Source organism: Salmo salar, chromosome 06, assembly GCF_965601325.2.
Source record: "Salmo salar chromosome 06, fSalSal1, whole genome shotgun sequence".
Classification (NCBI taxonomy): Eukaryota; Metazoa; Chordata; class Actinopteri; order Salmoniformes; family Salmonidae; genus Salmo; species Salmo salar.
Genome location: NC_138296.1, coordinates 43,505,117 through 43,527,337, shown reverse-complemented (window position 1 = coordinate 43,527,337; position 22,221 = coordinate 43,505,117). Strand labels below are relative to the sequence as shown.

General features: G+C 44.4%; 1 protein-coding gene across 2 annotated transcripts; it reads left to right on the top strand.

Annotated features, from left to right (window-relative positions):
• Positions 1-596: 596 nt before the first annotated feature.
• Positions 597-17,978, top strand: LOC106607313 (histone-lysine N-methyltransferase EZH1). 2 transcript variants are annotated; one of them, XM_014204153.3, is made up of 20 exons: positions 597-858; positions 1,909-2,098; positions 2,190-2,315; positions 3,605-3,727; positions 5,750-5,867; positions 6,128-6,337; positions 7,083-7,185; positions 7,911-8,074; positions 9,181-9,272; positions 9,422-9,584; positions 11,969-12,150; positions 13,231-13,322; positions 13,534-13,562; positions 13,687-13,812; positions 15,115-15,293; positions 15,521-15,616; positions 15,783-15,864; positions 15,978-16,058; positions 16,156-16,240; positions 16,399-17,978. In XM_014204153.3, the coding sequence occupies exons 2-20, from the start codon at positions 1,913-1,915 to the stop codon at positions 16,457-16,459; spliced, it is 2,298 nt and encodes a 765-aa protein (XP_014059628.2). In that variant the 5' UTR covers positions 597-858; positions 1,909-1,912; the 3' UTR covers positions 16,460-17,978. The 2 variants fall into 2 exon arrangements, with proteins under 2 accessions (XP_014059628.2, XP_014059629.2); XM_014204154.3 differs by having other exon boundaries at positions 16,156-16,287.
• Positions 17,979-22,221: the final 4,243 nt, after the last annotated feature.

Genomic DNA, 22,221 nt, shown 5'->3' with positions numbered 1-22,221 from the left:
ATCTTCATCTACCGTGAATGACGGAGGAACAATACTCATTGATAATATATGTTTATTATTACCCCTGTAGAAATCTGAATGACATTTATACATGAATGATGGAGAAATACAACAGGGTACCTTACCAATAGACAGTATGAGAGCAAAGGTTGTTGGTGATGAACTAATGATACTATAACCTTCCCAAATACCATCACCTGACCCTCATATTAAAATGCATTACATCCATAGAGGATATAGGAAATCCATATAGGCATTTGTTATATTTTCCTTGTTTTAATGATATCTCATTATATGAACAAATAATAAACATATTAAACATCATTATTATGACTACCTATCAACTGTAGCATTTTGATCAATTAGTATTATCCACTAGTTATTAGTAGCCTATAGTAGCTTAGTCGCCTATGTAATAGTTGACTAATAGTAGTAGTATTCTGTTAGTAGTAATAACGTTAGTAATAGCCTTATACTAGGCGTATAGCCCTTGTGAGTAGAATCATTCATAAGCTACATGTGGGCTATCCAAATGTCCATATACTTTCAAGTCGCACGCTTTTTTACCCCAGTCCAGCTACCAAGCACGGTGTGATCACTATAAAGACGTCACTCGTTTAACTGAGCCAGTTAAGTGCGCAGCTTTTAACTGTACAACTTCAATTTCAGCATGCTTGCGGACGACATAGGAATCTTCGGATCCCATCGGCGTGTGAACACAAATACACGGACCCTATTATTTACTTCGCGTCCGTAGCGAAGAAATCCGTATTTTATGGTGGATTTCATACGGGGAGTTCAACGCTTTAGTGGCGAGCACAAGTCGCTACAAATAAGAGGACACGAGGATCCTTAAAGGTATTTCTAACTGCGACACTGTATCAAAACTGGACATGTGTGCGCGCATCCCAGAGAAGCGCATTAGAAATATCACATTATAATGTTATTGGTTGGGCGTGAAAGCTGTCCATTGCGTAAAACGAACACAATTGAAACGGATAGGCGATGCACCAGCGTATGTGACTTCTGTTATCGACTGTTGGTGTAGGATTCTCAGGGTGTAGGATTCGAAGGAAGGCTAATGCCTGGTACGGTTAATACGACTCATTTGCCCTGAAAACGAAAAGCCTTTACGCAGCGCGACATTTATTTTGTGGGATTGGTTATAGAATTCTGCGGAAGATGTTATGAAATCCTGGAAAAGTGTACTACGCACTTAGCTGCTCTGTTTTCATATTGGCTTTCAGAAGAGAAACGCCCACTTTTACTAATGTATGTGCAGGCGAGAACGTGTTTTTCAGACTGCCATTTCGTCTGGGTATATGACAAGTTTGACGTGCTTGCGGTTTCACTTTATTATAGGCCCGTTATTTTATGATTCCGTTGTTCTAGTCCCACACGATACGATTACGAATGGCACATTATAGCGCTGACCAGGATGCACTGGAAGGTGTTTTTTTAAAAGCCTTTTTAATGCAGTCCTTGGTGCTTTTGCTAACAGAAGGGGGCGGTGGTTCGCTCACGCACACGCATGCAGAAGTTTGAGTCATGCGTTTCGTTTGGCTGCGAGTGTGTGTGTGGTGGGGGGGTGGGGTGGGGTGGGGGGGGGGGCTGAATCACTTCTCTTACGGGAAGCTCTTGGAAAATTACTTTTCCAATTGCCATTGATGTTATCACATCCCAGATCCAAGTAAAACGTGTTTTTGGAGTTAGGCACAACCAATTCACACACCACATTCACACGAACAGTGATATCCTCCTTTAATACTACTTCTAACAACACAAAAATGGACCCTTAGGAATTGGTGAAATAGAAAAGTGTTCTTTAGCATGATTGACCAGGGCACTTCCATGTGTTTCGTCTTTGTGTCAGTGCCAGTAACGCCAGTCATTTCTATCATTGTGCAGGACCATGGAGGAGGCCCCAGAGGTCCCTGTCTCAGACCCAGTCCCGGACCCGGCCCTAATCCTGACCCCAACACCTTGTCCTGCCTCCAACATACCCTCCCGAAGCCTGTTGGAGTGGAGGAAGAGGGTGAAGTCTGAGTACATGCGCCTCCGTCAGCTGAAACGCTTTAAAAACGCAGAGGAGGTCAAGGTAAGGATAATGAGAGAGAGAGAGAGAGAGGGAGAGAGAGATTGTGTGTATAGGTATTACAAACTCTTCTTACATTTCCTGTCTTTTCCAGGCCTTGTTCATGTCCAACCGGCAGAAGATAGAGGAACGTACCAACCTTCTGAACGAGGAGTGGTCCAAGCTGAGGATCCAGTCAGTTCCCCTGTCTACCCCAGGTGGAGCGCTACCCGGCAAAAAGGTGAGAGAGACAAAAGGATCGAGAGACATACAGTAGGAGGCGACGCATCACATTTTCTGGCCTATCCAGACAAAGCAAAGATTTCCTGTGCCAGTGAACCTCGTAGCTGCGCTTGCAATAGCTCTTACGAAACGGGAGAGTCTAGCAGATGCAACAATAGCAGTTTCATCTCCCATTGATGTTCTCAGATGGATTTATAGCTCTCAACAGGAAAAAATCCAAAATAATTTTGTAGAATTGAAACAAGACCACTTTCTCTTGGTCACAGATGGACAAAATCACTTCGTGCTTAAAAATGAGGTTGTAACGAGTCTGCACCAAATACTTAAATATGTGTAATTTTGTCTTTGAAACATTTAATTGAAATACTTTAGAATTCCTTTCATTCCTATGGAGGACTGCTCCGACTGTGGAATGCCAATATGGCCGACCGGTTGCTTCAAAGCCTCTCAATGGCCAATACATAGCATCAGCAATCCAGGGTTTGTAGACATTGTTGGTCTGCACACATTTGAATGGTGTCTCTGGATTGCCCAGAGAACGTTTGTGTGATCACGTTTATTTTACAGTTATAAGAAAGGTGAAATCTTACAGTAAGTCGTTTATAATTTGATTGTTACTATATTTAGAAAGCATTTCAGTCACTTCAAGCCCTGTTGTGCCACTTTTGTTGAACAGGAAAAAAATAATATCAGATTTTTCATAACATTTGTACTATGTACTTGAGTTTGTGTCCTCAAAGGGAGTACACCTCAGCAATTTATAAGAAAGATACGTTCTAGACCTTTCCAAAATGTTGCAGCACTAGTTATTCTCTATGGCCATCTCATGAAGAATATTTACTTTTGTGTATGTGTATTTAAGGGGAAGTCTACATTTTGGCCATGAACTATCCCATTCTGGCTCCTGCCTCCTCATTAACCAGGCCAGGGTCTGCTCTCCCATCAGGCTGACGGGACTGTGATCTTTCATCCCTTTTCAGGGAGATGCTAAGCTGCCAAAAAGGGTTCATGAGGCTGCCTTACTGAGATCAATAACTCAACTCTCTCAGAACCTATGATGAAAACAGCCTGGAGGCAGACAGAGCAGCATCTTGTATTCCTGAAACTCTCACTATGTTCTTCTCTAGTGTCTTGGTATTTGTTTCCTAGTTCATTTCAGAGTAGTGTGAGTGGGTATAGCATTGTCTTTATTCATTTGGGTAATAGTAGCCTACCTGTTGGTTATAATCCAGTGCTGGTCTATCCTCCTTTGTCATACTCACCCATCTGTCTCTGGTCCAATCACAGTTGTGCATGGTGGAGTTTGGCTTCCCAGCGTTTAAAGCTCAGGCGGTTGCCATGCGGCCCCTGACAACCGTGGCAGGAATCCCCTTCATGTACTCCTGGTCCCCTTTGCAGCAGAACTTCATGGTATGGGGCTTTCCCGACAACACACACACACAGAGAAACACACACACACACACACATTCAGTATACACTACCGGTCAAAAGTTTGAGAATACCGACTCATTCATGGGTTTTTCTTTATTTTTACTATTTTCTACATTGTAGAATAATAGTGAAGGCATCAAAACTATGAAATAACACATATGGAATCGTATAGTAACAAAAAAAGTGTTAAAAGAATCAAAATATATTTTAGATTTGAGAATCTTCAAATACCCACCCATTTGCCTTGATGACAGCTTTGCACACTCTTGGCATTCTCTCAAACACCTTCATGAGGTAGTCACCTGGAATGCATTTCAATTAACAGCTGTGCCTTGTTAAAAGTATATTTTTTTAGTTTCTTTCCTTAATGTGTTTGAGCCAATCAGTTGTTTTGTGACAAGGTAGGGGGGTATACAGAAGATAGCCCTATTTGGTAAAAGACCAAGTCCATATTATGGCAAGAACAGCTCAAATAAGCAAAGAGAAACGACAGTCCATCATTACTTTAAGACATGAAGGTCACTCAATATGGAACATTTTCAAGAACTTTGAAAGATCCTTCAAGTGCAGTTGCAAAAACCATCAAGCGCTATGATGAAAATGGCTCTCATGAGGACCGCCACAGGAAAGGAAGACCCAGAGTTACCTCTGCTGCAGAGGATAAGTTTGAGTTACCAGTCTCAGAAATTGCAGCCTAAATAAATGTTTCACAGAGTTCGAGTAACAGACACATCTCAACACCAACTGTTCAGAGGAGACTGTGTGAATCAGGCCTTCATGGTCAAATTGCTGCAAAGAAACCACTACTAAAGGACACCAATAATAAGAAGAGACTTGCTTGGGCCATGAAACACGAGCAAAGGACATTAGACCGGTGGAAATTTGTCCTTTGGTCTTGAGTCCAAATTGGAGATTTTTGGTTCCAACCGCCTTGTCTTTGTGAGACGCGGTGTGGGTGAACGGATGATTTTCACATGTGTATTTCCCACGGTAAAGCATCGAGGAGGAGGTGTTTTGGTGTAGGGGTGCTTTGCTGGTGACACTGTCTGTGATTTATTTAGAATTCAAGGCACACTCAACCAGCATGGCTACCACAGCATTCTGCAGCGTTACGCTGTCCCATCTGGTTTGGGCTTAGTTGGACTATCATTTGTTTTTCAACAGGACAATGACCCAACACACCTCCAGGCTGTGTAAGGGCTATTTTACCAAGAAGGAGAGTGATGGAGTGCTGCATCAGATGACCTGGCCTCCACAATCACCCAACCTCAACCAAATTGAAATGGTTTTGGATGAGTCAGCCTGCAGAGTAAAAGAAAAGCAGCCAACAAGTGCTCAGCATATGTGGGAACTCCTTCAAGGCTGTTGGAAAAGCATTCCAGGTGAAGCTGGTTGAGAGAATGCCAAGAGTGTGCATAGCTGTCATCAAGGCAACGGGGGGCTATTTGAAGAATCTCAAATACAAAAAATATATTTGTTTAACACTTTTTTGGATACTATATGACTCCATATGTGTTATTTCATAGTTTTGATGCCTTCACTATTATACTACAATGTAGAAAATAGTCAAAATATAGAAAAACCTGTGAATGTGTAGGTGTTTTAATACTTTTGAACGGTAGTGTACATACACATCAGGAAAAACACACGTCCTTATTCCACTTGTGTAATAACAATAAATGCTCAACCCCATCTCTATGCAATAACAAAGTAATTTCTCAATTACTGTGCAACAACATGATAGGTCGCTTCTAACTTTACTACGTTGTTATTACACAGGTATCAAAACCCTAATATGAACATATGCACACAGATTTTATTCATGTGCCACATTAACACACACACAGCCAGATGTGACAATGTGTTTGTTGAATTGGAGTCTCATAGGGCGGGGAACAATTGGCCCAGCGTCATCCGGGTTTGGCCGGGGTAAATAAGAATTTGTTCTTAACTGACTTGCCTAGTTACATAAAAAAAAATACAATAAAAATGGTTTCCTAGGTGGAGGATGAGACGTTCCTCCATAACATCCCCTACATGGGAGACGAGGTGTTGGAGCAGGACGAGGCCTTCCTGGAGGAGCTCATCGACAACTATGACGGTGTCCATGGAGACAGAGGTGACCTGCCTACCTACCTAGACTAGGGCTATCATCCTTTCTGTCCTGTTTCGATTATGCACACTGTCAGCCTGATCTATCACAGAGTTATATTATTGGAGATGTGGTAGTTAGACGTGCTCCAGGATGTCATCGGTACAGTACGTGCGTTGCTGTGTGCTGCTGGGGCAATCTAAATTGTTTAGGGGATATGTGCTGACGTATATTGCATGATGTCATCAGTAGGCGCTGACATGTTGACTGGGTGGTTTGTCTCCCAGAGGGAGGGTTCATCAACGATGAGATCTTTAAAGAGTTGGTGGAGGCCTTGAGCCAGTACTCAGACCAGGAAGAGGAGGAGGCGGTGGAGGAGAAAGGGGGGAAAGAGGAGGAGGAGAACGGGGTGAGGAAGAGCGCTGAGGAAGGGACTGAAGAGGCCAAGGTGGGGCCCACAGCCTTCTTCAGGAGGAAGAGGAGGAGTGTCATAGAGGGTAAGTGTCCTCCAGAGTCTTGACTGGAAGATGTAACCACAATTAACATACAGTAGTTCATGTCTCCTAGATGTGATTGGATGCTTATCTAACAAAAGGCAATACGTGCTGTTTTCTATATGAGAGTCACTGGTTTTACTATGCTGGACTATCTGAAGGGAAATGTGCATGCTTATTTGTATTTGCTATAGACTTGTCCTCCTACTCTTATCAGTGACATGAGAGAACAGAGGGTACAGGTCAGGTTGATCACTGTGACTCTACTGTACCCCATGTTGTACAGGAGCCAGCAGGTCGCTCTGTCCCAGCACGGTGGCACTGCCTGGCATTGTTTACCTAGAGACTGTCCCAGTCCCAGGGACAGACTGGGTGGATGGGGAACATGTTTGGTCATAACACCAATACAATACGACCAGGTTCTGGTTACAAGGCCCTTTGACCTCTGGCACATAGAGAGCACCAGGGATTATGGGGAGGGGGTGTGACACTCACATAGAGAGATATTGTGTCATCAGACACTGAACACATCAGTATGACACACCCATTGGCACTCTCTCAATACACAGAGCACATGGACAAACAGTCCTTCTCAATCGGATCGGGACTTTGCTATCGTTCCAATAGATTGCTTACATGGCAAAAAGTGCAAATACAATTACATCTCAATGGGAAATTGGAACTAGAAAAGGGGTGGTTGAGTTGCTAATTATCTGCTCTTTGCTTTTCTTTTCACTACCTTTCTTAGTGAGGGATTTGCCTGCCAATAAGAAGATCCCGCATGATAACATATTCACGGCCATCGCCTCGATGTTCCCCTACAAGGGTACAACGGAGGAGCTGAAGGAAAAGTAAGAAAAGTACCCAACAACTGTGCTGTGCTTAGTCGAGCGTTGCTTAGTGTTCACCATGGAGATGGGAGCTCGCAGGGACATGCTAATAATGCTCTCTTCCCTCTCTTCTCGCGCTCAATAGAAAAGTCGTTGCATCCCCATCTTTTTCTTCGAAAATACCGCAAACTTAACACTCCAAATCCACCTGCAAATGAGCATAGGCCAGGGGTCGGCAACTGGGCCCCGCAAAGTTTTTAGTAAAACAAAGAATAATGATGTTTTGTTTTTCGTAAAAAAGAAAAGGACTGTAAAATCACCAGGAATTCAGCAAAATATTTGTTTCATTTAGGAAATCTGTTCCCAAGTATTCCCACAAATACATTTTTTTTTACTTGATCGTGTCTCAATGTAATCAAGGTATGAAATTATTGTTATTTCCAAATGCAGGTTCTTTTTGGGCTTAGTTGTGGTCTATTTGCAATGTATAAATTATTATAATTATCTTCCGGCCACCCAACCATCCGCTCCGACAAAAATCGTCCTGCGGCCTGATCTAGTTGCCTACCCCTGGCACAGACCTACTTGAGTCAGAATACAGCTACTTACTGTAGTTTCCCACTTCTACTGTATATAATGCCATATACCATGCTCATACAAAATACAATCCTAATACAAAGTTATATTATGCATGGTAAGGCTATGTTTTGTTTTATCCACTTCTTCCCCAAATGACACCTCCCTAGGTACAAGGACCTCCTGGAGCCCCCCAGCCCGGTAAAGCTGCCCCCCCTCTGCACCCCTAACATAGACGGGCCGTTCGCCAAGTCTGTCCAGCGGGAGCAGTCCCTACACTCCTTCCATACGCTGTTCTGCAGGCGCTGCTTCAAATACGACTGCTTCCTCCACCGTAATGTGTCCTATGGGTTTACTCTTTTCTTTCAGTTTCTGTATCTCTCTCTCTCTAACTCTCTCTCTCTAACTAACTCTCTCTGTGTTTTTAACCTATTGACATCTGTCAACATGTGGCTTTTCCTCTAGATTAATATTTTTCTTTTTTCTCTCTTTCTTTCTCGGACTCTCTTGGAATCTCTAGTGTTATAATAAATGCATTATTACTAGCCAGGACAAACATATTTTCACGATTTCACTAATATCATCAAAATCAATGAATCGTAGCACGTTTTTGGGCTCATTCAGTAGTTTTTACCTGATAAAGTAGAATTCAGTTTAAAAATCATTTTTAAAGTACCGTTTGTATTCCTTAAAAAACATTGAAAATGTTTTAAATGTCCAAATTCATAATCAATATGATGAAATACTTGTGATATTTTGAAGACCAATACATAAAAGTTACACGTGTTACACATGTTCAGAATACTTGTATTTACTAAATGGTTAGTGCGTCGGGCCAGTAACCAAAAGGTTGCTGGATCGAATCCCCGAGCTGACAAGGTAAAAATCTGTCATTCTGCCCCGTTCTATTTTTGCATACCCAAAGTGCCTACTATTTAGGACGCAAGTATGGGTATTTGGACACGGCCACTGGTACTAAACCAAAGATCTGTTTTATGCGATTGATTTTGTGAGATCATGCTGACTATAAACGGTAATACTAACATCACCAATCTGAGGTAAAAAGTATGTGTATTTCCTGCAATTCTTGTGTGGTGAAAACATTAGTATGTGTAATGTAGTAACACGTTCTGTCCACCATTGGGGAATTAGCATAATGTAACCTAATTAAATATGTCAAAGTAATTCAATATTTTTTATATATGATAATAGTAAATGTAGCAGACTCACACATTTTTACAACAATGACATATATTTCTTCCTACTTTAACCATGGAGAGAATTTATATGCTCCTAAGCACAGTTTAACCAGGCGCTCTAGACTAGAGTGTCCATAGGGTCTGTGCAGCAGGCTAAATGTTTTACGTCCCTAGTATTACTGTTCTACTAACATACAGTATATTGTTACTATCAGTATACTAATAGTATTTGTCTTTCCAGCTTTTCACGCTACGCCCAATGTTTACAAGAGGAAGAGCAAGGAGATTCGCATGGAGACAGAGCCCTGTGGTCTGGACTGCTTTCTGCTACAGGTGAGCTCAGATCCTCTACATGTCCTCTGTGTTTAACTGCCCGACAACAGACAGACAAGCCAATGATGACGCTCTGATCCATTCATCCCTTCTTTAACACTTCTATCTCTTCATTTCTGTCCCTTTCTTCCTCTCTCCCTCCTCTAAAGAAAGGGGCCAAAGAGTTTGCGGATCAGGAGATGCTGCGCTCCCAGAAGTCCCGGCGGCGGCGGCGACAGCCACGCCCTCCCAGCTCCAGCTGCCCTGGCCCGTCAGGCACCACTGAGGAGGCCAAGGAGGTGGATAGTGACCACGAGACCACCAGCTCCTCAGGTAGCTTGGGGAAACACTAGCATTATAAGGGACAAGACAGACCAACACGAACGTCAGCGGTGCACAGTACAGCACCTGCTGGGTGTCGGCAAACAGTGGCGATTCAACATGTAGAATCGTTGGGAAATGAACAGAAAATGACGACCGATGTTCTGTGGTCAGAGGCAATAGGACAGCCACCCACTGCACACGGCCGATGTTCATGTTAGTCTGTCTGGTCCGTAAGTACTTTAAGAGACAATTATGGGAAAGACTAGCTTCTAAGGTACTATTCATAGGTTGCACCTCCGTCACTCGGTTGTGTCATGCCATTGTTATGAACGTTCTCAAGGCGCTCTCTACCGGGCGGTGCCATAGTGGTGCCCTAAAGTGGTGATAAGCCCAGTCATTCTGGACGGAGGCTAACGACTGTTCAGTCTAAATTACACTATTGGGCCTGGAAATACAACAAATTGACTTTAGACAGATGGCAATGTTGTCATTAGCTGGCAAAGTTTTTTAAACATAGCTATCAATGCTAACGTAGCTAGCTAAAATCCGCTGTCCTCCCCTCAATCTTAGCTAAATAGCTAACGTTATACTGCATCTAAAGTCAATCTGGCGACATCAAAATGATGACAAAAGGTTTTTATTTATTTGCCTTCTTTTTTAATTGCGTTGTATTTCTAAGCCACTGTAATTCCTCAGTTAGCGATGAGGAATCGGCCCAGAAGCAGTCCTCTTCCGGGCGGCCGGAACTGATTAAATTGGCCCGGAATCAAAATGAATGACTGCCCAGAATCGGCCCAAGTACATCGGGCCATTTCCGTCTACCAGAATTCAGCCGACTTTGCCGGCATCTTACCAGAATCCACCCAGAAGCAGCCCGATGCAAGTGTAAATAAATGTGTACAAAATTACCTGATTTAGTCATTTTAAATATTACTATTTTACATTATATACATACAAATTATACCCATCCACAAAAAAACATTTTGTGTCAGAAGAAACACCATACACCTGGTGACCGTGTATGCGCCTGGCCCGCCACGGGAGTCGCTACAGAGCGATGGGACAAGGACATCCCGGCCGGCCAAACCCTCCCCTAACTTGGACGACGCTGGGCCAATTCTGCGTCACCTCATGGGTCTCCCGGTCGCGCCCGGCACCGGTCTCGAACCAGCATCTGTAGCAACGCAGTTTGCGCTGCGATGCAGTGTCTTAGACCGCTGCGCCACTCGGGAAGCGCCATCCACAAAGTTTGTAATGCTTATCAATTGCCTTGCACAAAGTATCAAAATACTACACAGGACTCTTAAAGAATTTTAATTTAAATGTTAATTGTATTTTTGATCACAGAAACAATGAGAAAATCTGGAAAAATAAATAATGAAATGTTCATTATATAAAGCAGCCCGTGTAATCATCTGCCAGAGAGTAGCCTCAATCGGCCCGAGGCCCAAGTAATACATTTGGGCCAGATAACTCACACCGGAATCGGTCCAGATCCACTGTGCTAGCTGGGGCACTTTTGATTACATTTTCATCGGCGCTCATTGACACTACATTGAGTAGGATGCTCAGTTGGGCATCAGTCCAAAACTAATGTTCAAAACAATATTGTGATGGAAGATGCAACCCATGAATAGGAGACTACCAGCTTCCTATCTTCTCAGGTAGGAGAACACTAATGCCTCAGCTGCTACGGTACTACAGTATATCTGTCATACCTCAGTGTATTAATGACAAAATGGATCGACTAAGTTCCCCATAATGCTCATCTGCCAGAATGGTTCATCTGTGCTGAATACAGTTCATCAGAAAAGAGAACCTTGGCTGAAGATGGTTATTATTATTTTTAAACTATTCACTCTCACTCGCTCTCCAAACACAAGAATCCAATCATGGGTTTCAGCCCCAAAACCAATAGATCCTTCACTCAGCCTCTCTCCCTGCTTTTCCTCTTTCTGTTGACAGACTCATGTGGAGAACAGTGGGAGGGGAGAAAGAGCACTCTCCTCAGGCTCTCGTTTCCTCTGTCTTAATCATTCACTCACTCTCTCTGCTGTCGCTCTCTTGCATTCAGTTTGGAAGGAACTAATATCTGTACTGTGATGTCACTGCAGCTCTTCATGTTGAAGACAGACTACTGGTTAAGCTGGTGGCCCAGAGGCCTTCCCCACTAGCTCAAATCATGTGTAAAAACAGATTGGTGAGAGCGGACTAATAAGCATTCCCCAGTCATAGCATGTGGTCACAGTAACACAGCCTTGAACCTGTTGCCAAGCAACATGTCGCTCTCTGCCTTTAGCAGTGGGTGTATGTACGTGAGTCTCAAATGCCCCCCTCTCTCTGTTCCGTGTGTCTGTGTGCGTGCGCATGTGTGTGTTTTTGCGTCCGGTCAGAGAGCAACTCTCGCTGTCAGACCCCCACCAAGCTGTGTCCGGGGGAGGAGCACAGGGAGCAGGTGGAACCTCCTGTCCAGTGGAGTGGGGCTGAGGAGTCTCTGTTCAGAGTGCTGCACGGAACCTACTACAACAACTTCTGCTCCATCGCTCGCCTCATCAGCACCAAGACCTGCAAACAGGTGAACCACCAAGATCCTACACCCACCAGATGTTCATATACTCTATTGATACGCCAGTTAAAGCTAGTCTCCTGGCCAACACACTAATGACCAAAGCAGATTACAGACTAGTACAAAACCGACAAGATAACAACGAAGTGGTGCTGTGACTGTGTTGCAGTGTGTTGGCATTGATACAAGTGTCGTAACTCATAATACTGTGTGGAAAATTGGGATGATTACAAATGGAATGTAAACAACACGCGGAGTCATAAATTAGGACTTTTACGACATGACATCTTTGTTATTCTCCGAGACTCCGTCACGGTCTCCGGGCTCAGACGGCTTATAGCAAACGGATCCCTTCCTATCTGAGGTATTGTGGGGGTGTTATGCGTCTCTACTATGGGGGAGTTATGGGAGTATTGTATGGGGAACATATTAGGCCTTCTGATCAGATTTACAAAGCTATTGAGAGACACGTTCCAATCCTCCAAAACAAAACAGAGAGACAAAGACCGAGAAACAAAGAGGGGGAAGCGCGACGACAGAGATCCGCCACAAACATCGCAAAGTAGCTTTGCCCCCTGCAGCAGCATCCCGGCCCCCAACACAACGCCAGTGTGACTCTATAGCATGGCCCTGTTACCCCTCAGAGAGCCTGTGGTTTGGCTGGATGGAAACGCCGCTGCTACGAGCTTCCCAGTCCCTCCTTCTGCGTAATGTGTCTATGTCTGTTTTAGGGAGGAAGCCAAATCTGTTTTCTTTGGCAGGCAGAAGTGGTTTGGGGCTTTGCGGGTGTGTGTGGGGAGTGGGATGGCGGGGAGGTGTGTGTGTGCGTGTGCGCGTGTGCATGCATTACGCTGAGATGGTGGTGGGTTCTGATAAGGGAGGAGAGGGCGGGGTGTTTTATGGAGTACTCACATGCAGCGATGCGCTTCCCAGCTTAATTTGAGAGACACTCAACGACACAATGGGACCAAGTCCAGAATCGCACAAGATTCTGCATAGTTGTGTATAGTTGCGTCATATCTGTGTGTATGCGTGGACAAATGTGCCTGCATGTGTGTGTTTAATGTGTGTGTTCCCTCTCTTCTTAAGGTGTATGAGTTTGCTGTGAAAGAGGTCCTGATCCATCGTGTTCCGTTGGAGGATGGTGGCAACTCCCCTCAGAAGAAGAAGAGGAAGCACAGGCAAGATGGCCGCCAACTTTTACACTCGCTCACTCCCTGTCCCTGTTGCAGCATGACCTCATAGGAATGTAGTGAGAATGGACACTGACACACACAGATCAGTGGGAGAAATAGATGAAACCTTGCAGAACATGAAAGTAACTGCTCTTTTCAAATACCTTTGTACAGAAATAGTCATGATTATTGAAAGTGTTTTTCATTTTTTCTGTAGGTTATGGGCAAAGATACAGCTCAAGAAAGGTGAGTTCTTCACTTGACTGAAGTATTGAAATAGTCAAATTAACATTGTCAAATGCATTTCTTATACACTAATTCAAAATGATGTATCTGCTCATTGTATAATTAAAGCCTTTGTCCTCTCTAGATAACTTGTCCAATCAGGTGTACAACTACCAGCCATGTGACCACCCGGACCACCCATGTGACAGCTCCTGTCCCTGTGTGATGACCCAGAATTTCTGTGAGAAGTTCTGCCAGTGTGAGCACGAGTGTGAGTGTCACCTTACCCAAACACACATCCACTGCCTCCACCACGTCCTAACACACACACACACCGCTTCCCAACTCAGACAGACCCTTTGCAGAAGTCCAAGACATATCAGTATAAAAAAAGACATATTTCAACACATACTGAACATTCCTTCCACTAAACTGGCTGTGGTAAATGTTTACTACAATTACCTGTACTGACAGCGAGAGGTTTCACAGCTCAACTCTGTAATGGGAATAGGAATGTGTTCACAGGACAATTCTGCTGAAGCCTAGCTCTCTTTCACTCGGTGGATAAAAAGGCCCTTTTGACAGGCCATAATAGACAGTGGAACAGTGTGTAAGGCGATCCTCCTCGCTGTGTGTTCGCAGGATAAGCTGTCCTCTGGCAGGCAGGGTTTGGTTAGCTGCATGGGCATCTGTTCAGCATGGGGCTGTGTTCACAATGCTCTGACACATTCATCCCAGGAGAAATGAGCCAGAACCGCTGGGCCCACGCACTTCCACAAATGGCCACAGGGCGGAAGGAAGGAATGTTGAGAGAGAGACAGAGAGAGAGACAGAGAGAGAGAGAGCTTGGCTCTGAATTCACAGGTTTGGCTCATTTTGTGTTCTAATAGAAATACAGTTCTCCCTCCCCCCTCCTTGGTTCTGACAGGAAGCAGCGTATGGAGGGTTTTATGTGTGAGCTCCACAGCCCTGGAGAGGAATCAAAGAGATGTGACAGGCACGGTGCCTGAGCTACAACATCCATCCCTACATTTATACGAGACAGACCGCTACGACTGAACACTGTTCGGTGATGCACACCCACAGCCACACAAACTGTAGGGAGGAAGACTTAGGAAGGAGGAGAGACAAGACTAATGTTACTGCTCTGGTTATGGAGTATTGTCCTACAGCTAAACCTGTTGGAGAGGAGAGGGACGTTTTAAGTTGTCTGCTGCTCATTTTCCTTCTTCCTCTGCCCGGAAGGCTTTCCATTACTCTCAGCACAGCTGTATTTCAGCATAGCTGCCAGCAGAGGTCAGTGATTGATGAGTTACATTACAGAGCAGCAGCTTTTTTTTTTTACCGTTGAGGCAGCGTTCATTAATGAAAATGCGGTTGCCGTTCGCCACACAGCCACAGAGAATTCTGTTACAAAATAGTTTTCTAGTCCACTGAGGCATATAACTCATATGGCCTCTCTGTTACAGCAGTATGTTTCTATGCTGTTTCTAAAAGCGACTATAAACCTCTCCGCTGAACGTTCCCCTGTCTGACTCTGAACACTACCCTGGGGTGTTATGTTGTTCTCCAGGCCAGAACCGTTTCCCGGGCTGCCGCTGTAAGACCCAGTGCAACACCAAGCAGTGTCCCTGCTACCTGGCGGTGAGGGAATGTGACCCAGATCTGTGTATGACCTGTGGAGCCGCGGACCACTGGGACAGCAAGGTAGTCTCCTGCAAGAACTGCAGCATCCAAAGGGGGCTCAAGAAGGTAGGCCAGCGGGTCATGTTCCAGTCCAAAGGAATAGAAAATAGAAGCTGGTTTTACAGGTAGCTTGATAGCTGATGATGTGCTGTGTCTGAATTCAGGTCAGAGTCAGAACCCATATTAACATGCTTATGACTTGCTGAGGAATTAAAGGCACAGTTGTATTATTCCAGTGTTGTCTTGTCATTTTCTGTAAATGTCAGCCAACTTTAACCTCTGACCTCTCCCAGCACCTCCTGCTGGCCCCCTCAAACGTGGCAGGGTGGGGCACCTTCATCAAAGAGTCAGTTCAGAAGAATGAGTTCATCTCAGAGTACTGTGGAGAGGTGAGGCTACGTAAAACTGTTGAACGTAGCTTTCTTTATCATGTAATGGGGTATAGTTGGGTGTGGGGTTTATACGGTATCAGTATGCGTTTGTATGAACGTCTTTGTATTAATGTATAAAACATTTAGTCTGACCATCACACTCTGAAACTGTCTGTGTCTGCAGCTCATCTCGCAGGATGAGGCGGACCGACGGGGGAGGATCTACGACAAATACATGTCCAGCTTCCTCTTCAACCTGAACAATGGTAATAATGACTCCTCAACACTCTGATGACGCACAGTTAACCCTTTAAAGGGCATCACAGTCGCTGTGTTCTGTGATCGCTGAGCCGACACTGTTCCTGTTATGTCTCAACAGACTTTGTCGTGGACGCCACAAGGAAAGGGAATAAAATCCGATTCGCGAATCACTCGGTGAACCCAAACTGCTACGCTAAGGGTAGGATCACGTAGAAAATTACAAAGCCTTGTGTTGTGGGATGATTTGGTTTGGTGACGTGTACAAATCAGTGATGTGATGGCTGTTGTTGTTGCAGTGGTCATGGTGAATGGAGACCATCGCATCGGGATCTTTGCCAAACGGGCTATCCTACAGGGGGAGGAGCTCTTCTTCGACTATAGGTAGAGCCTTGTGGCCATGGGAACACTGGAGCCTTCGATACAATACGGTATCGCAGTCCTTCTTTGGTTGTCTCTGATATTTGTGGGATGACTTACGTGTTTTTTTTTTACACTGACGCTTCACACTGTCCTGACTCTCTGTCTCCTGCCCCTTACAGGTACAGCCAGGATGATGCCCTGAAGTATGTGGGCATAGAGAGAGAGGTCGACGTGGCCTAGCATTAACCTGCTGCATTTCAACCACCCGCACTGACCCTTTGCTGACTGACCCCCCCCCCTCCCTCCGCCACCTGGTAACGCTTCTGCTCCTCCCCACAACGCCACAACAAACAAGCTCTATTGGCCTCTGTGAAACATTCACCATAATGGAGATGAATTAAAATGGCTGATCTATGTTACTGACAATGGGGGCATTGACAACAGTGCTGTGACTAAATGGTTTTCTTCTCCCTTGGTGACAATTTCCTCCTGCTACCACATCAGTGAAATCACTTCTTCTCTGTATGACACACTTCCCCACTGCTTTATCACTCACCTATCGAAACTGTGTACGGGAAGCTTCTGGAACGAAACAAGCAATTAGAATGGCAACAAAACCTACTATCTACAGTATATATTCAATGTATCTCTTATACTGTACCATCAGCCTCACGGCATTGTTGTTATTTCTAACATGAAAACATGCTGTGTGTTATTCTCTCTGTATTTTTGTTACTGTACTCACATCTATTAACTATTGCTTGTCCTCTCAATGAGCAACGCTAGCTTTTAGCCTACAGTGTATCTATTAACAGTGCAAGACAGCGCACGTGTTGTCTTTTGGTTTAAAATGAACTGTAAGCACATTAGCAAGAAAATTAGCTTTTATTTTCAAATGCAGCTCTATGGAGGAGCTCAATATCCTGTCATGTTATCTTTCCTGTTACTCAGAAATAGCCTCTTCCTGGTAGCTTTTGGAGGCAATGCTAAACTCATGATAATGCTTAAGCTCTGTATCTGATCTGTCTCTGTGGCTATAGCATCAACACCACCCCTTCATACATAATGAAATAACTTGTGCATTTATATCAATGTTCTTCAAAAAAATATGCCCTACCGTACGAGAAACCGACTAACTGAATGTGAACTCTGAAGTGGTGGTTGATGGGAGATCTCATTCCTCCTTTAGTTTGACAACTCTAGTCACCGGTGCCATTGGTACTCAGTGATATGTATACTTTATGAAGCATTTGCCATTCAGTTTACATGAGCGTCAGCTCTTCTAACTCCAAAAAGACTATATTCGTATATAAGAACCATGAACACTATAGTCTTCCCTGAACTAGCTGTGAGTGCCAAATGAATCTAAACTGAAAGAGAAGGGTTGTCATTATGGTGTTTGTATTGTATATAATGGACAGGACTGTGTTACAGGTAACCATTTTACGGTTATACTCGTCACGGGAAAATGAAATAGGAAAAATAAAGGGTTTTTTTGACAATTCCAATTTTCAAGTGCCCCACCTGGATGTTGTGTACGTACAACCATCCATCTGATCAGGTTGTCACACTATATAAAAGTGAATTGTGGAACTGACATCCAGGTCTGATATTCACCCAGGATTTTATCCTTAAGTCCAAAACATTTACACCCACGACAAGATGAGATCTTTCTGCACAGAGATGACTGAAACAATATGGAATTTAGCGTTATGTACAACTTATGCCTATGAAAATAAAACTTTAACTTTATACATTATTACTATATGCATCTTGTCGTTGAGTACCATTGTCAGTCAAAGTGAGGGAGCGGGGAGCGCTATTTCGGGGGGGGTGGGGGGCTAGGATGAGTCAGGGTTGAACATACCCTAGTCTCAACCACCACCCTAAATGTAGCCTCAACCACAGCCCTAACCCGAGTTTTATGTCCACATCCCGGTTCAACAATAACCCTCAACCACAGCCCTAACCCTAGTTTTATGTCCACATCCCGGTTCAACACTAACCCTCAACTACAACCCTAGCCCTAGTTTCATGTCCACATCCCGGTTCAACACTAACCCTCAACCACAACCCTAGCCCTAGTTTCATGTCCACATCCCTGTTCAACACTAACCCTCAACCACAACCCTAGCCCTAGTTTCATGTCCACATCCTGGTTCAACACTAACCCTCAACCCTAACCCAGCTTCTTGTCCATATCCTGGTTCAACACTAACCCACAACCCTAGCCCTAACCCTAATTTCATGTCCACATCCCGGTTCAACACTAACCCTCAACCACAACCCTAGCCCTAGTTTCATGTCCACATCCCGGTTCAACACTAACCCTCAACCACAACCCTAGCCCTAACCCTAGTTTCATGTCCACATCCCGGTTCAACACTAACCCTAGCTTCTTGTCCATATCCTGGTTCAACACTAACCCACAACCCTAGCCCTAACCCTAATTTCATGTCCACATCCTGGTTCAACACTAACCCTCAACCACAACCCTAGCATAACCCTAATTTCATGTCCACATCCTGGTTCAACACTAACCCTCAACCACAACACTAGCCCTAACCCTAGTTTCATGTCCACATCTCGGTTCAACACTAACCCTCAACCACAACCCTAGCCCTAACCCTAGTTTCATGTCCACATCCTGGTTATACACTAACCCACAACCCTAGCCCTAACCCTAGTTTCATGTCCACATCCCGGTTCAACACTAACCCTCAACCACAACCCTAGCCCTAACCCTAGTTTCATGTCCACATCTCGGTTCAACACTAACCCTCAACCACAACCCTAGCCCTAACCCTAGTTTCATGTCCACATCCTGGTTCAACACTAACCCACAACCCTAGCCCTAACCCTAGTTTCATGTCCACATCCCGGTTCAACACTAACCCTCAACCACAACCCTAGCCCTAGTTTCATGTCAACATCCCGGTTCAACACTAACCCTCAACCACAACCCTATCCCTAACCCTAGCTTCTTGTCCACATCCTGGTTCAACACTACAGTCGTGGCCAAAAGTTTTGAGAATGACACAAATATTAATTTTCACAGTCTGCTGCCTCAGTTTATATGATAGCAATTGGCATATACTCCAGAATGTTATGAAGAGTGATCAGATGAATTGCAATTAATTGCAAAGTCCCTCTTTGCCATGCAAATTAACTGAAACCCAACAAAAACATTTCCACTGCATTTCAGCCCTGCCACAAAAGGACCAGCTGACATCATGTCAGTGATTCTCTCGTTAACACAGGTGTGAGTGTTGACGAGGACAAGGCTGGAGATCACTCTGTCATGCTGATTGAGTTCGAATAACAGACTGGAAGCTTCAAAAGGAGGGTGGTGCTTGGAATCATTGTTCTTCCTCTGTCAACCATGGTTACCTGCAAGGAAACACGTGCAGTCATCATTGCTTTGCACAAAAAGGGCTTCACAGGCAAGGATATTGTTGCCAGTAAGATTGCACCTAAATCAACTATTTATCGGATCATCAAGAACTTCAAGGAGAGCGGTTCAATTGTTGTGAAGAAGGCTTCAGGGCGCCCAAGAAAGTCCAGCAAGCGCCAGGACCATCTCCTAAAGCTGATTCAGCTGCGGGATTGAAGCACCACCAGTACAGAGTGCATCTGCACGTACAGTGAGGCGAAGACTTTTGGAGGATGGCCTGGTGTCAAGAAGGGCAGCAAAGAAGCCTCTTCTCTCCAGGAAAAACATCAGGGACAGACTGATATTCTGCAAAGGTACAGGGATTGGACTGCTGAAGACTGGGGTAAAGTCATTTTCTCTGATGAATCCCCTTTCCGATTGTTGGGAGCATCCGGAAAAAAGCTTGTCCGGAGAAGACAAGGTGAGCGCTACCATCAGTCCTGTGTCATGCCAACAGTAAAGCATCCTGAGACCATTCATGTGTGGGGTTGCTTCTCAGCCAATTTTGCCTAAGAACACAGCCATGAATAAAGAATGGTACCAACACATCCTCCGAGAGCAACTTCTCCCAACCATCCAGGAACAGTTTGGTGACGAACAATGTCTTTTCCAGAATGATGGAGCCCCTTGCCATAAGGCAAAAGTGATAACTAAGTGGCTCGGGGAACAAAACATCGATATTTTGGGTCCATGGCCAGGAAACTCCCCAGACCTTAATCCCATTGAGAACTTGTGGTCAATCCTCAAGAGGCGGGTGGACAAACAAAAACCCACAAATTCTGACAAACTCCAAGCATTGATTATGCAACAATGGGCTGCCATCAGTCAGGACGTGGCCCAGTAGTTAATTGACAGCATGCCAGGGCGGTTTGCAGAAGTCTTGAAAAAGAAAGGTCAACACTGAAAATATTGACTCTTTGCATCAACTTCATGTAATTATCAATAAAAGCCTTTGACACTTATGAAATGCTTGTAATTATACTTCAGTATTCCATAGTAACAACTGCCAAAAATATCTAGACACTGAAGCAGCAAACTTTGTGGAAATTAATATTTGTGTAATTCTCAAAACTTTTGGCAACGACTGTACCCCTAGCCTCAGCCACAACCCTAACACTAACCATGGAGTATTGTACTATATCCTACTTTACTCTTTGAATACCATGAGGTGCTGGAGCTTGGCTTCAGGTAACACCAACTTAATTTCCCCACTGGTTTCATCTGCGGTGTTCCAATTTTCCCTATACCAACATGGATTTATTATGACTGTACACTAGACAGACACATTGTGCCTTTGTTAACAGGTAAAGGGAAAATACACCATTTGAATTTCCTTCAAGATTCTTTATTGAAGTGTCAGTTTGGTTTTGCTTTGATTAACATAGTTATGGTCATTTACAGTGAAATTTTTGCAAAACAAAACCAACATAACAGAAAAGGAGAGAAAAAATACCTCCACGATTTCAGTGTGGTCACAAACACAAAGTCCTGCAGTCGGTCACCACCTTCAGCAGGGTTTTAAGAAACCTGAAACATCCGGTTTTCATGGATACAGTATCTTCAACCTAGCTTCTTTTCCCCCTGAAAACCAGATGTGGGGACCCCGCTCAGGCATTTATTTTACACCTGCTACATTAGGTCATACAGTCACTAACTGTCTGGTGCCTCCTCTTGCAAGATTCTATCGGGTAGCGACCCACAGAGGGGTCTGGCCCTCTTAGACTCCCCTGCCTGCTCCTCCCTCTAGCCTGGCCCTAGCTCTATCTGTAGGCCACTCCTCTGCTGTAGGGAACAACACTAGTCTGTCATATGATGACACCCTGCTTGTAGGACGGAGAGAATCCTCGTCTCCTTCACCCTTGTGCTCACTCCCTCAACCCCTTATTACATTTGAGTCTCCTTTACACAGAGAACCTTAGCTGCTCACCCTGGCGGTCACCCTATAGGGATGGCCAAGTTTAAGTTGATATTCCACTCTTAGAAAACAAAGGTGCTATATAGAACCATAAAGGGTTATTTGGCTGTCCCCATAGGAGAACACTTTGAATAACCCTTTTGGGTTCCAGGTAGAACCCTTTTTGGGTTCTACATGGAACCCAAAAAGGTTCTCATATGGGGACAGCTGAAGAACCCTTTTTTCTAAGAGTGTAAGGTAGGGAACTTGCTATAGACCGCCAATCAGCACAGATCTAAGAGCTGATGGTGTCATACAGTGTAGTAAAGGTTGTGGTCATATGCAAATCCTTAAAAATACTGATATTTTGACCTGATGAAGATCCGGTTCAGATCAAAACGTTGTCAATAAAGCGGTGAATTGGGAGCATAAACAATGTTCTGGTCTTCCTGTTCTTTTCAGTGTAGTCACTGATTACCAAAAGCTGTAGAGCAACATCCGAGGAGGGAGGAGCCTGTCCGGACTGCACCCAATCACTATCTGCTCACTGTTCTGCTATTGGTGGACAACAACAAGTGAGTTGGATCATTCACATCATCAGTGCAGAGACTATCCTCATCATCAGTAGGGAGGGTTAGGTGACAAACAGAACTGTGAACACACAAACCAACACGT